Source organism: Ochlerotatus camptorhynchus, unplaced genomic scaffold (assembly GCF_037179485.1).
Source record: "Ochlerotatus camptorhynchus isolate MF236.1 unplaced genomic scaffold, CSIRO-AGI_Acam_v1.1 ptg000085l, whole genome shotgun sequence".
Lineage (NCBI taxonomy): Eukaryota > Metazoa > Arthropoda > Insecta > Diptera > Culicidae > Ochlerotatus > Ochlerotatus camptorhynchus.
In genome coordinates, this window is record NW_027040575.1 from 3,002,141 (window position 1) to 3,017,640 (window position 15,500).

General features: G+C 38.3%; 1 protein-coding gene across 5 annotated transcripts in view; it reads right to left on the reverse strand.

Annotated features, from left to right (window-relative positions):
* Positions 1 to 15,500, reverse strand: part of GIIIspla2 (Phospholipase A2 group III) — a 49,304-nt gene that overhangs the window by 10,422 nt on the left and 23,382 nt on the right. For 3 of the 5 annotated variants that reach the window (XM_065218343.1, XM_065218341.1, XM_065218342.1), the window contains exons 3-4: positions 10,595 to 11,119; positions 8,426 to 8,650 (exon numbers count right to left, since the gene is read on the reverse strand). In XM_065218343.1, the coding sequence (XP_065074415.1) occupies positions 8,426 to 8,650; positions 10,595 to 11,119 (750 nt within the window). Of the gene's footprint in view, positions 1 to 8,425; positions 8,651 to 9,325; positions 9,548 to 10,594; positions 11,120 to 15,500 lie in introns of all 5 variants that reach the window. The other 2 variants (XM_065218346.1, XM_065218344.1) reach the window with 2 other exon arrangements.

Genomic DNA, 15,500 nt, shown 5'->3' on the forward strand with positions numbered 1-15,500 from the left:
TCTTATTGACTTCGTTCGGTAGCTTTTGAACTGTGTCGTACCAAACACATAATTGTTAACGCCGAAATCATGGATTTATTTTATGTTTTCTGCTCAATAGGCCCAGAATGGGCGATTTGGTCTCTAATCTCTATAAAAATATTGCTCAAATGTGAAAAAGTCAATTAGAGGACATTCTGAAATTACGTACCATATTAGTTATCACTTTTAGACCTACTCCGCCTCTTAGTGTTTCTACCAAATACCATGACTGAATAGTAGGCTGATGCAAAATTTGAAATTTTCGCTCCACGGTTTCAAATCGGGTCCTGATTAGCCTCCGAAAGTTTAAACTCATTTGATTAGAAACTGACTTGGCACAAACCATTTGAAGTTTATATGGAAATTACTATGGGAAAACAAAACCTTTTGTTCATTGTCTTTTAGCCTTTTTAAATATTGTACTGTTAACAAATTCTATTGCTATTCTTATGGGAATTTTTATCAGCTACAACTTTGCAGAAAATCGTTTTTCAGCCAAACGTCAAATTAAATAGTTATTAATTGTTTAAGAGATTGATAATCTTATGGCAAGATTAAGCAACTGTATTGTGGGCAACACTGTATTCTGCAGTGTGACATAGTAGCCATGATTTTTGTCCTCTATTCTACGCGCCATAAACACCAATGTTCCCTGCTGAACAGTTGATTGAGCATAATGATAAGACATCAGTGAATTGAATCATTAATAACTTTTGTTCCTTACATTTGATCGAATAATGGTTTTGAACAAAGTTGTAGCTGAGAAAATAATCAACAAGCTCAGCTATTATTTTCTAAAGGAAAGAGAACTGGTGAATTTTGAGATAGATATGAACCGAAATTATGGTTTCTTCATAGTAATTCCATATAAACTTCAAATGGTTTGTGCCATGTCAGTTTCTCACTAAATAAGTTCAAATTTTGGGAGGCTAATTGGGGCCCAATTTGGAACCGTTTTAGCACTGTGGAGCGAAAATTTCAAATTTTGCATCAGTCTACTGACCAGTGTGCAAAACAGTCAGGTCATTTTCATATGAATATGAACTGCCATTTGCCTCATCATTCACTGCCTTGTGAGAGTCTGAATGATTGAGAGATAAACGAGTCACTGACAGCCGAGCACTCAGTCAGTAGCTCAGATAGCACATTTATTCTTCCGTTATGGTACCCAATCCTTGTTTTGAATGACTGAGCGTACAGTTTCTATGGAAAAATGCTTAAATTGCATGCTGTGTGAGCGAAGGCAAGCGGTGTGAGTCGCCTGTCCGTGAGTGACTGAATGTTTTTGTTGGCACTTTCATTCAGGCCAGTGACAAGGCCTATATCAACAGCAGCGTTTGACAGTAGGCAGCATGTCCCGGGTTCAAATCATTTATTTTGCTATGGGCTGTTTTCATTGCCACGTCCTTTATCGTTTGGTAAAGAGCAATGGATTGAATAGTGCAGTGCTTTCACACTCAGCCCCAACTTTTCCCCTCTAATATTCTATGACATTTCAAAAGGTCCTATCTGCATTGATTGATTCTCTTCATCGACTTTCTCTTTCGTTGATAATTCAGAAGCAAAACGTTTCCCTGTTGTATTTTGGACGTTATATAAGAACCTCCTTTATCAAACTATGTGGTTAAAGTAGCACAAAATCTGTGGCAGTGGTTATCAAAAGAGAAAGTCGATGGAGAGAATCGATCAAAGAAGATAGGATAATTTGAAATGTTCATCGAGATTTATGCACAAACGACAAAGCAATTAGAAACAATTAGAAAGCAGAATATTCTAAGCTTCGGATCTTGAAAGACTTTTTCAAAGCCGAGATCCTGGAAATTATTCGAAGTTGCAGAATCTTGACATTTTTCTAAAGATCTTAAGGCTCAAAACACAGTCAATCAATTAGGATTCTTCTTGTTTTTGAAATATTCTTCAATCATCATCATTAGTATACACATACATTCACACACAAGCTATTCGAAAATTGAAAGCAAGTATTTCATGATTTTACATCGTATATTTTCTGAGTAAAACACTATCACTGCATTTACTTACTTGTGTTCTTCGTAGAATTCAACAATTTCACGTAATCGAATACACAAAATGAATAAAAACTGGAGGTCAAATCTCTTGGTGAACAAAATAAAACACCAAGAAAATCACTCTGACTCCACTTCTTTGCTAGGGAACGTAAAAGAATCATTGAACAAGCGTTGCCAGATGTATTACGTCTAGCAGTCAACATAAGTTTATTAAAACATGCAAATATTAAGTTTCAACCAATAACATAGATGAGTGGATGATTTTAATGGTGAATGAATATCAAACACTGAATAAATAAAACTAAAAGGACCTTTTTTGGAACATAAACATTCCAATTGCAAAGGTTAAAAAAGATTGAATTAAACACAAAAAGGGAAGATGGCAGCATTGCATGTAGCCTTTTATTGGCTTTCCCGCTCAGGGGTGTAAACAAAATGCCGTACAGTGTTGTCTGGCAGTGTGAATGTTTTGTCTACGACATTCTTATACGCTTGCATGTGTGACGCCACATTTGCTGTTGCATTGAAAAGTAAAAGAATAAAAGAGATGGTAGATTTTGCTCACCATACCAGTTGATATTTATGATTCATTGACTGTTTTGGCACGGCGACGCACACTACCAACGAATTTTACCAATACTTTTAGAAAGTGATGATTTAGGAATACAAGAAGAAGAAGCAAAAGCAAATCGAGTGATGGTTAGTTGCCTCTTAAACAGTTTTAAAGTGTTCTGAGAGTCAAAAGCCACATACTTAAGGGCCACCCACATGAGATCCGTTTGCGTTGCGTTGTAGTTTTTTTTACAGTTGTCACTTTGCCACAACGCGTCAGATCCGGATCTAATGTGGGTGGTTCTTCAGATATGGACATTGCCTCATATCCTGAGTAATATTGTAATGGGAATGTGCAATATCACTTCAGAAATTGGCCTGTCAAAACCAAGTAAACCTATATGGGGTTCCTGGCCACTGTGGAATTGAAGGGAATGAAAAAGCCGACACGTTAGCCAGACTAGGATCATCTCAGCAATTTATTGAACCAGAACCATTCTGTGGAGTTTCTGCTTGTTCTCTTAAAATGGAGATCAAGAAATGTAAAACAATGAAAGTGGAGACCAAGTGGAACAACACTTCCGTTGCTAGGCAATCGAAACGGTTCATAATTCTGAACATTTCAATTACTAGCCAAATTCTTGAATTATCAATGAAAGATCTCAGTGCCTATACTGGTTTGATAACATGGCATTGTCCATGTAAATATCACTTGGAGTTAATATGAAAACTTCAAAAGGATATGTGTCAATTCTGTGGCATAGAAAAGGAAGACTCTGAACATCTGCTATGCTCTTGTGCAGAAATCTTCAATAAAAGGCGTATTTTTCTGAATAAGGGGCTGGCAGAACCCTTTGATATTTGGAATGCAGGTCCCAGTCAAGTAGTACATTTCATTCGAAATGTAATACCTGGCTGCGAAAATGCTTTTGGTCAGTCTATGCCGGTCGCTTCTCAAAATAGTGATACGACATACTGATAAAGTAATATAAAAACGGGGAATATATAACAATAGAAGTAATTGTCGCAGTGATGAATAAACCCAACACGGAAAAAAAGTTATATTGATCGATTCTCTTCGTCGATTTTCATTCTCGTTAATAGCTTGAGCACATAACCGTTTCTTGTTGTGTTTGTCGTATTAGATGCTAGATAAAAGCTTGTTTTACCGACCTGACTGTGTGCTGAAGATACCTGGGAATGTCTTTACATGGCCGTGGGGATACCAAGTTAAAGTCGACGAAAAGAATCTGCCAATGTTACTTAGGACCTAATGCAATGAACCGAAGTTTACATGATTTCGTTTAAAGTGTGTTGAAACATGTTTTATGTAGCTTATATCAACCTTATTCTATAAATCTTAGATTTTTTTTAGATTTTTTTCTACGTCAAAAATTATGAAGTATTTTTTTAATGTTCCTGGATGTTTCTAATTTGTCTTAGTCCAAAGTCTTGAAAATATCTTAACTCCTAGAATCCTAAATAAAAAACTAGGCCTAGAATATCTCTATATGCAAGGTCTTACAAAAATATCTAAGTCTGAAGTCTTGAGAATTTCTCTTATACTGGCATATCGAAAAATGTCCCAGAATCTTAAAAATTCTCAACCTCCATAATCTTGTAAAAATTTTAGTTCGTTCAGCATCTCGAATATTTTTCCAAGTCTCAGAATATTGAAAGTTTCTCCCAGATCGTAAATTTAAATCTTTTTCTTTGTTCAGGATCTCGAAAATAAATTCTGGCTCTGAGAAAGCGATTTTTTTTTAATCTCAGTATCTTCCAAGTGGAGGCGAACCAGCCCAAGGCTGAAAGCCTCCCTAATAAAGATAAATAATAATAATCTTCCATGTCTCAGTATCTTGAAAGATTTTTTTTTTATTTTTATTTTTATTTATTTGTCGTCAATCAGTGTAGACCGTTTTACAATAGTGCTGTTGCCTTACATGCTATTTTAAAACATACGTTTTATTTGAAATTGTCAGCAAATGTAGACTGCATATACAAATATCTAAAAAAATAAAAATTGTTTTAAACTTAACGAGATGAAATCCTAGCAGTTAGTGTTCTCCTTACTGTATCTTTAGACATCGTTAGATCTATATGCTCACAATAATTATTATACACTCTCATCATTCTATTAATTGGTCCATTTTTACCATAATTCGTTCTGTGAGGTGACAGTTGAAATACATTTCGAGTTCTTAACATGCGTGATGGTACGTAAAAATTTAATCTTGCTAATATTTTTTCTGAATTTACGCGTTGTGAGATAATATCATTGACAAAGGAAATCATGGAAATTTCTCTTCGTTTCTTAAGTGTTTCAATGTTTATCAACATGCAACGGGACTCATAAGAAGGAAGGGGAAAAGAGGTCCAGCCTAGTTTCCTAAGAGCAAATAACAAAAACTGTTTTTGAACTGATTCCATACGATTTATATAAGTTTCATGGTATGGAGCCCAAACCACACTGCAGTATTCGAGAATTGATCTCACGTAAGCTATATAAAGTGTTTTGATGGTATATGGGTCTTTAAAATGATAACTAAATCTTTTTATGAATCCCAACATATTATTTGCTTTGTGAATTGTGGTATTCACATGATCTACAAATGTCAACTTCGAGTCAAGAATTACTCCTAAGTCCCTAATTTTATCGCACCTTACAACCAGCTGGTTTCCTAGAGTACATGTAAAATCTAGAGTAGTGTTTTTTCTGGAATATGATATAATATTGCATTTTTTAACATTAATATCCAGCAGACTTTTAACGCACCAGTTGTAGAAAACATCAATTTCATTTTTAAAATGTAGCAAATCAGAATTGTCAAAGATTTCCATGTACAGTTTCATATCGTCAGCATATATGAGCACATTTAAACGATTTAACACAAACTTCACGTCATCCACAAATAAAATAAATAATAAAGGACCTAAATGAGATCCCTGTGGAACTCCCGAGGTAACATTAACTGGCGAAGATATTTTTCCTTTAAAGCGGACCATCTGTGTTCTTTCTGTCAAGTATGATCCAATCCATTTTAAAAGTGTACTTGTCATACCTAAACGTTTTAATTTAAAAAGAAGTAAGGGAATGTCTACTCTGTCAAAGGCCTTACTAAAGTCAGTGTATAAGGTTTCAACGGTATTACCTCTATCCATTGCTTCAATAGAAAAGTTTACAAATTCCAACAGATTAGTAGACGTTGACCGACCTTTAAAAAAACCATGTTGATTATTTGAAATGCGATGCTTAACCTGGTAAAATATTTTCTGGTTAACAATTGCTTCAAACATTTTAGGAATGCATGACATAATTGCAATACCTCTATAGTTTTTAATATCTGACCGTTTGCCAGATTTAAATATTGGAACTAAAAATGATTTCTTCCAAATTTTTGGAAAATCACCTGTTTTGAGAGATAAATTGTAAAGCCAAAACAATGGTTTAACAAAACTTGTTGCTATTTTTTTCAATAAAAATGGAGGTATTTCATCAGGACCAGGTCCTTTGCCAGCATCGAGACTTTCAAAAGTCATAAAAATTTCTTTAACAGTGATATTTTTAACTGATACGTCATTTTCCCCTTCATGTAGGTAAGAAAAATAGTTCAAATCGAGAGCATTACTGGATTTCTTATATGTGTTTTGGAAAAAACGAGCAAATAGGTTACAAATATCCTCACTATCAGTGCTATCACACTCTTCAAACTGCATGCGTGATGGGAATGTACATGACTTCATTTTTTCGTTCGCGAAGTTAAAGAACGTTTTGGGATCTGATTTTATATTGTTCTCTACTCTTGAATTGTAATTCTCATATGCTGACGATATTTCTGCCTCAAGTGCTCCGCAAATTTCAACGTATTTTTCTATATACAAGTCACTGATTCTTGAAGATTTTCCTTTAGTGTGTACAGTACTTTAGCTCAGTCGGTAAAGGCACAGCTGCAAAGCAAGACCCTGCTGGCGGTGGCTGAGATCGACCGATCTGGTTTAAGAATTTTTCGGGATGGAAAATTTCTCGACTTCCCTTCGGTCACGGTAGTCGACACTTTTTCTGTGATAATCGACTGCCTTTGCCTCCGACACTTGCAAAGCAAGCTATCATAGTACAGAACCAAACTAAAATATCATATGACAGGCTGTGTCATACGACACTGTCGTCAAAGACCGTCAAGAATGTATGCATTTTAGTTTTTCTCATAATAAGAGCTGTTGTGCTTGTGTGAATTCTGAAATCAGCAAGCAATGATGTCCTAGTAATAACATTTCTGATCAGAAATGGTTTAATTAACTCCAAATTCAGAAATTAGAACGAAATCACACATGTCATATGATGGAAATGGATGTAATGTCGGCCTAAATGCCCCGTAATTTGGGCCTATACATAAAGTCAGCAATCGGCTAAATTTTCAATAGCGACCAAAAATAGCCATTAGTACCGTCCCAATGACGCGTTCATCTAGATAAAATTGATTAATAGCAAATTATTAGCGATTAGAGCCATTTCCCCTATTTGATAATTTTATTTTTGCTCGAATGTTATTCTACCGTTTGTGTTGTGTGCGAGAGACGAGCATGAGTGTACGATCACAAACAGACTGTCGCGCACGACAACGAAACGAGTGTAGTTAAACAAAGTCAACCATTTTAACCCCTGCTTGCCATACAATTATACTAATACAAAAATGGAACAGGCATCGAAAGCTCTTAACTAACAACTGTGGAAGTTCATCTAAATAGAACACTAAGTTGAGAGCACGCAATAAGCTAATAGCATCAACTCTACCTTTATGGACATATGGATCATTGGAACTGTCATACTTTTCAAATACCATTGTGAAAAAAAATAGTGTGATCCTCTGCCTAAATTTTACCTGATTAATGTTTCCTTATTCAGATCAGGAAATTGAACAAATTAATGTCACGTTTCCCGATTCGCGGGAAAACTAATCCGATTTCCTTTTTGTTTACAGATTACCATTCCCGATGAATTGGCTATTTTTATTATTATAGTCACTTTAACACTCTACGCCAGGGTCGTTCTCAAGAAATTTACTTTTCCTTTAGAAATTTGGCGCTGCCGTATAGTCAATAGTAATTTAATGAAAACACCTACATGTTTTCTTTTTCCATCGTTTCGGTCCTTATTGGATCTTTTTTAATGATTTTAAATAGTTGATGTGTTCTTGCTAATTTTTGTATGATGCCACGCCAAAGCCACGAATGACCCAAGCGTGTTAGAGTGACTATAATTAAATAAGAAAGGTTTATTGCGTGTCAATAGTGGCATTTTCTACGAAGATTGGGTGTGAGAACTAGTCACAACTTTTTCTTATGAATTTGATAACGACCATACTTTTCAAATGACGGCATAGTATAGAAACGTTGGAAGAACGAATCAAATACAAAATTCACTAGGAAGACTGCAGAGCTAAACCGATAGAACACATCGAATCTCCTTGCCCTCTCCTGACATCACCAATGGTGCAGGTAGCGTATTCGAACCAGTAGCGTATAATTATTTAAAAAGCATGCCAGCCTAATGAAAGCTGAAAAGTGGATTCTAATCCTTTCAATAGGAATACATTCACAATGTATTGCTGCCAATCAATGACCCAACAACCCAGCTAGCGATATCTACCTTTCACTATGTAGAACACACCTAGAGTCGATATTGATCAAATTATTGATTACTAATAACCCTTCACTCGATTCGGAAGCTGCAAAAGATTTGATTGATGGCGATCGAAATCATCCACATTCAAGCGCGCAGCACCCCCGTTACGGATAAACCTGTAAAATCAATCAAAATGTGTTACCTCTCATCGCAGCTACAGTGCATCAGTGTGTTAACCCGCCAGTTGAACACACCGTACTTGGTTTCGAATCCCAGGATCCAAAACGGGCACGACAGGTCGTGCTGACGGCAGCAGCGATCCGCCTTCGATAGTCCGCCCATTTCGACGTAGTTCCGCGCACTCCAACCTTTACCGCACCACTTGGTGCCCGGTATTCGGAGCATGTTGGATAAATCCCGACGCTGCCTGCTCGAATGTCCCATGTCAGGTCGGTAGGCACAGAAGGAAAGGCAATTTTGTGATGATGGTTTTTCTACGTTTGTGCATTTGGTTAGGATTAGGAAGCGAAGGATTTACAACACACTACCAGGAAGGACAACGACAACAACAGGTAAAATGAACGAAACAACAAGCCGTGTTCTACCAAAAACAAAAGCAATATGCCTCTTTCGGCTTTTTTTTTTCAACCAGACGTTAACATAAATCTTTTCGTTTCCGATTTAGAATTCAATGCCATCACTTTCTCTCTAGCGCTCGCAGCACACTCTAACACGTTGCCTTACCTTATTCTAAACTCGATACTGTTTCAATATCCTTGACTAATTGGCTAACGGAAACTGTTTGGGTATTAGCTGAACATTGCATTAGGTCCTATGTAACATTGATCGATTCTCTTCACCAACTTTCTCTTTTGTTAATAACTTGGTACAGAACCGTTTCTTGTCGTGTTTGTTATATCTTTGTGCTGAAAATAGCTGGGAATGCCTTAACATGGCCGTCGAGAAAGTCGACGAAGAGAATTTGTCAATGTTACTTAGGACCTAATGTATTGTTCAGCTTGATATGTTATATGCGTAGCTTTGGTTCTTTCGATTTTCCGTGTGATTATGCTATTAACCCTATCTCGAAGATGAAACTAACCTTTGATCACAGCTACAGTGGCTTATCGTATAGGGACGGTAATTAAACACGTCCCACTTGGTAGTCATACCCGGAATATTCAATTTACAGTAGTCATGCTGCCGACAGCACATGTCCGCCCGGGACGCGCCTCCTAGCTGATGGTAACGTTCGGCAGAGTGACCCTTACCACACCACTTGGTGTTTGGAGAGAGGAACCAATCGGCGATAGCACGCTTATGCCTTATCGTGGTCAATAAAAAGAAGAGAAAATAAGAGGAGAAACGAAAAATAAATGATAACGGCAATCGAACTCAACGAGGGAAATTAATTACAAAACAAATAGCCAATAGGGAAGGAAAAATCATACGCAATCAATCAGATAAATACCTCAAAGGGGGAAAATGCTGGGTCAGTAGTGAAAGAATGTGCATCCCATAGTGGCTTAGCTCTAGCTAATGAATGATGTGCTATTAAAGTCAACATGTGTGTGACAAGGATTATCTCAAAACCCGCTACTTTTCCAATCTCAAACGCTAACCGTAATGTACTGAATATCAGACAGTCTTTTAATCTGACAATATAATAATTATGTTTAATAAACATGGACGACACTATAGGATCATCATGAAATTTACGTGGTATTTGAATCAATTGAAAACTTAATAATCAACTTTTAAAAGTGACCGGATTCATGTGGACTAAGTGTCCGGATTCGGGTACATTACGATACCTCACCACAAAAAAAAAACGCAAGACATACCCGCGCAAAAACTAATAAACCATGCAACCAATCCTACATGTCACGCGACATTCCTCTGCAACATCACGCTTGTGTCGCGTTTCTGCGCATGACACACGCGAAATGAAAAGATACATATTTACAATCTTCCGATTCGTTGCCTCCATGTATAGAACACATGGAGCCACCCAACTTCTCTCTGTGCTGTCCCTTCCAAGAGAGGTTAAAGTTCAACTCAGATGACCACGCTCAGTGACTGCAAGGGGATAGTAAGCGAGGAACCCGATTCTGCCGTTGTTCACTCACGTGTTGTTCGGAGATTCGGTGCTCGAACAAGTTAGGTTACAGGAGGTGCCAAAGAGTGTGCGGCGTGCGTGCATGTTTGGAAATGATATGGTAATGTACGAAGATGACTGGTGCAATGTGGGTAATGCATCGACAAATCTCACTAGCTTAGTTTATGACACAACACGGAATGTTAGATTTAGGATAGGACACGCAAGCATGTTAGTAAGTCACACAAGTGCAGTAATAAATGTAAATAGTACCTTTGCAGGGTTTCGCCGGCATTCTGTTGCTCTTGTGGATCACTGCTTTGCAGTCCATGTGCTAGGTCTTTCATCTGATTGTGTCGTTGATCGCACTTGTGTTTCAATTGTCGGTAATTCATCAGCTTCTGCAGATCCTTGGGTACTTCAGCTTCACTCCCAATCTGGATGTACGTTAGATTTCGTAATCCAAATGCATCGCCATCAGCAGCGAAAGACTGTCCATCGGCGAATTCCTGGACGTTGTACTGCAGGTCTTCCATTTCGGAGGTAACGATGCCGTTATCGATGAACTCGCGAAAGTCATGATCCGAAACTAACGAGTGCCGGTTCTTCGACACCATCAGCGGCGAGGTGAAGTTACGGGCACGTGCCTGTTCGATTTCACCGTAGAAACGATCGAGGAAGCTCGCGACCAACTTTTTCTGCCGAATATACTCGCAATCCATCAGCTGACCGTCACTGGTATAGATCATCTGGATGAAACTTTTGCCGTCCGACATCTGCCATAGGCTGAGTGATTTACTGGGAACAGAGAGAGACAAGATAGAATACAACGTTATTATTTATTTGTTATGAAGGTCGGTTATCGGTACATGCTTATCTAAGAGTAAACACACCCGACTCATGCGATAGAAATTTGGCGTGCTGAACGCGTTTGTGGGTCAAGTTTATCAATTTATATATAAGCTTAATACTGATCCATGAATAAGTTCAACGAAAACAACGTCCGGATGCACGAGCTAAAATTAATGTCCACGACGAACGTATAAAATGCTTACAACTGCGACAGTGCGTTTCAACTCTGCGGTAATCAAATAGCTCACAGATTTAAATATCGATTCAACTATTCTTGGAAATCGGCCGTTTTGATTACTTTATTAGCTCGAGTTTCACACGCCGCAGCCATTCCAGTAACCACGCACCAATGAAAAAGACACCGTCATAAATTTGCAAATTAAAATCAAGTTTCTTTATACTGCGGCTTCATCGGCACGTTCGAAAAACTTACTGACTCTGAATAAACGACAAATGAGATTGCGCTCAAAAACCACCGCATCAGGCCGCGTCACTTGACATGAAATATTTAGACATCTGCAATCTAAAAAACTTCGATGCGCGGTGTCACCGTTGACAAGTTGTCATAAATCAGCGCAACCAACAACGAGTTCGTATGGGCAGCAATTCCGACTACACGCATCGATGACGAGGTTATAAATTCGTGAAATGGTAATCATTCTGAAATCTAGCTGCCACCAGCACGTGACTCGGACATGCGGGATGCGCTTGTTCAAACGATCCGGATTAACCGAGAGGCACGTCTAGTGCGTGTGTAGTTTTGTTTTAGTGCGTGGACCTGTTGCTCGCGGGTGATTTATTTGTGCTTCCCCAAACCACACCTTCTGGACCTGTTGTGCTATTAAAAAGTTGTAAATTTGGTATGACGTGTGTGCATTACTTGAATCATCACTGTGAGGTGGTCCGTCCGACTTTTCCTCGGACCTTTTAACCGATTGCACGTTAGTAACTTGTTGGCATTTACACAACAGTAACGGTCTTCCCCATTGATTGACGGTTGGCAAAAGTTTGAGTTAGCTATTTTTAGCCTGCGAATAAAAAAGAGCCAGCAGCAAAATGATGATCGATTGACTATACAGTAGTAGCTCGTTTTTGAGCAGTGAGCATGAAACTTTAAACTGTTGGAAATCAATTTATTGGGATAAAATAAAATTATTATGTAATCATTAGATGTTATAATGATAATTAGTGCTTTTAAGTTACAAGAAGAGGTTGTAAATTTGATTTATTTGACACATTTTACGATTTTACGATTTGTCAGCGCTCACGAATCATAAAATTGATTATTATAACGCTCTGAAAGTGAAATTGACAGGTTTTATCAGTCAAACACATACTTTACAACCTAGTCTTGTAACATACAACTACAGAATATAATTATAACATCTAATGATTTCATAGTTCCGAGAAACAATTGTTTATAGCAAGTGAGTAGAAGCAACCCTGATTGGAACACAAAGTCAAAAATTTACATGATATTTAAAAACTGACAATACTGCACTATGACGAAAGCTCGATAGACAAAAGGTCGAAGGATGAAAGGTCGAAGGGATAAAAGGTCGAATAGACTAAATGTCCAATTGAACTTAGAAGGACAAAAAGTCGAATGGACAAAAAGTCGAATTAAACTTAAAGGAATGAAAGGTTGAAATGGACAAAAGGACGAAACTGACAACAGTTCGAAATGGACAAAAGGTCAAAGTGGTCAAAAGGTCGAAATGGACAAAATTTCAAAAAACCAAAATCAAAATTGACAAAATATTGCTTAGAATATTTTCGCTCTGAGCTTAAAAGATCTAAAAAATACTCCCAAAGAACTAATAAATACTAATAAACTATCCTGCATCAATTTGAGTTAGATCTTTTATGAATTTCAACCTTTTGTCCATTACGGAGATGAACTAGCCCGTGGCTAAATATCTCCTAAATAAAGTATTTAAAAAAAAACTTTTGTCCATTCGATCTTTTGTCCATTCGTTCTTTTTTTCCATTTCGACCTTTTCCCACTTCGAAATTTTGTCCGTTCGACCTTTTGCCCATTCAACTGTTTGAAAATATTGACGTTTTGTCCATTCGACATTTTGTCCATTTGTCATTTTTTTTTTTTTTCATTTGAACGCTCGTCAGTCTCAGAGCACCTAAATTTACATGAACATTTCTAAGTGTGTAGGTTAGGGGTCCATGCATAAATTATTTAGCATATACATATTTGAACAATTTTAGCCTCCCCTTGTAACGTATTGTGATATACCTTATACATGGCCGGTCACAACTTCTGAGACACCCCCCTCCACCCACATTTCCCTTCTCTGTAAGGACTTTTTCGATAATAACAAAATTTGTACATATTAGACCCAATGATATCATATTAGGTTGAACTTGCTTGTCCTTGGTTTGTCAGTATGTGGTTTCTACTTTCGACATCCTTCATTTATTTTTTTTAACTATGGCTCAAGATAAGCCAGAATCGAAATCGAAACCTCACCGTACCACACCACCCATCGGAGAGTCGATTGGAGCAGGCAGGGGGGTGCACGGTGGGGCCGTCATGGCTAAGTTGCTTTTATTTTGGCTCTCCTTTGCGCTCATTTTCGGCGTATCGTACGATAGTTTGTGACGTCACGGATGGCGTGGCGGTTTTCCTCTCTCTCTCATATGTAGGCATACATATGAGCGAGCAAGTATAAGTCAACCCAGTGAGTGAGTTTTGCTACCGTTGTTGTTACCATGCCTTCACGCGCGATCCTCTTCGATCGTACGATGTTGGAATGTATTTTTTGTATTATTTTTCTTATTTTTATTTTTATTTTATATTTATACTTTCGACATTCTTTTTGGCCCTCTCAGTTTGCTCTGCTTCGCACACAGCAATTAGACGCCTGTGTATGATGGCCTGGCCTACTACTCTTCTTCTAGATTTACCATGCAATTCCCGGTATGAGGATATGCAAAAGTCAAAATCCTCTTTGGTTGTTCTACCGACCGAAAACGATATCAGTGTCTGCGCGACTCACAAGCGGAAGGAAAGTTCAAGGTATTCCTCCCAGTTGGGTATGCGTGGTTGACTGACCATTTTGGGTTTTGACACTCTGCGAATTCGTTCGCCTGTGGTTGAGCCGTCGAATGGGGGTTTTGTTTTTTGCTTCACTTCTGCATCAAGGAAATACTTGTCTCCAAATGGTTCCACAAGAATGGCAGCTTTAACTTTGTCAATCCGTATGTGTTTGTGTGGGATGTGGGATGGAAAATTTAAAATGTAAAAAGGGGCAACCTAATCGGATTTATTCTAAGTTGGTTCCTATTCCGCACTACTCTAGCTGCGGTTTTAGCCATACAAATAAACATTTCGACACCTTATGGAGAGCGTGCCAGCAAGCGCTGCTGCTCCATATGTATGCTGTATTCGTCCTTGTGGTGTCAACTATGTCTATACACATTCGCAGCATAGAACCGCATGACGGCTATAAGCTTGCTAATATTTGATCTCTGCTGCTTCCCCTAGTTCAAAGTGGGAAGAAGCAATCAAATTGCTTTTAAAGAAGCAACAGAGCCGATAGCTGCACGCAGCAAAGGCGAACTTTCACCCGACCAACAAGTGGGTGCCAAACCATCACCGGAAACATCGCACGTGAAGCGTCTCGTGGGTTTTATTCCGTGGTCAGCAGATTTTCTTGTAGGTACGGTTAAACCAATTTTCGACCCTCGCATCTGGCTCGAAGGTAGTGAAAAATTTAAGATGATTGATATTCTGCTCCGCAATATAAACTACAAACGAACCAAAATTTGCTAACGTTGACGAAACTGGTCCAAAATCATTTTTCTTTCTTCATTCCTCGTTTTCTGTGCACAATCGACAATAGCACGCTGGCTGTTGTGGTCACGCGTTTGCCAGCGTGGAGCCTTCGGAATGCATCGCATCCTACACCTAGAGATCTAAAGGAACAAAATTGTAACTGCACGAGATCAATCAATTAAACGAGCCGTGGAAAATCGATGTCCAGTGAGAAGGTCGTAAATATGCTTAACACTGAATTGCAAGACGACAAATGCGCTCTGAGTCCCCGCGAACGATCGAACGTTGAATTTGAATATCCAAAAGTTTAGTCATGTTGCGGCTTTTGTGGGGTCATAAATTACGCTAGTTTATAGGATCTAGCAGGCAAAGGGCAAAGGCATGACAATTAAAGTGATGCAACTATGCAAGGCTTGTTGTGACTATCGGAACTGGACGATCGGCCCACGGTAGATTTACGAGCACCGATCTTCTTCGGTAAACTATTAACCTAACGGAGGCCCACCTAATTCCTACATGCCGCTTCCCTTCTGG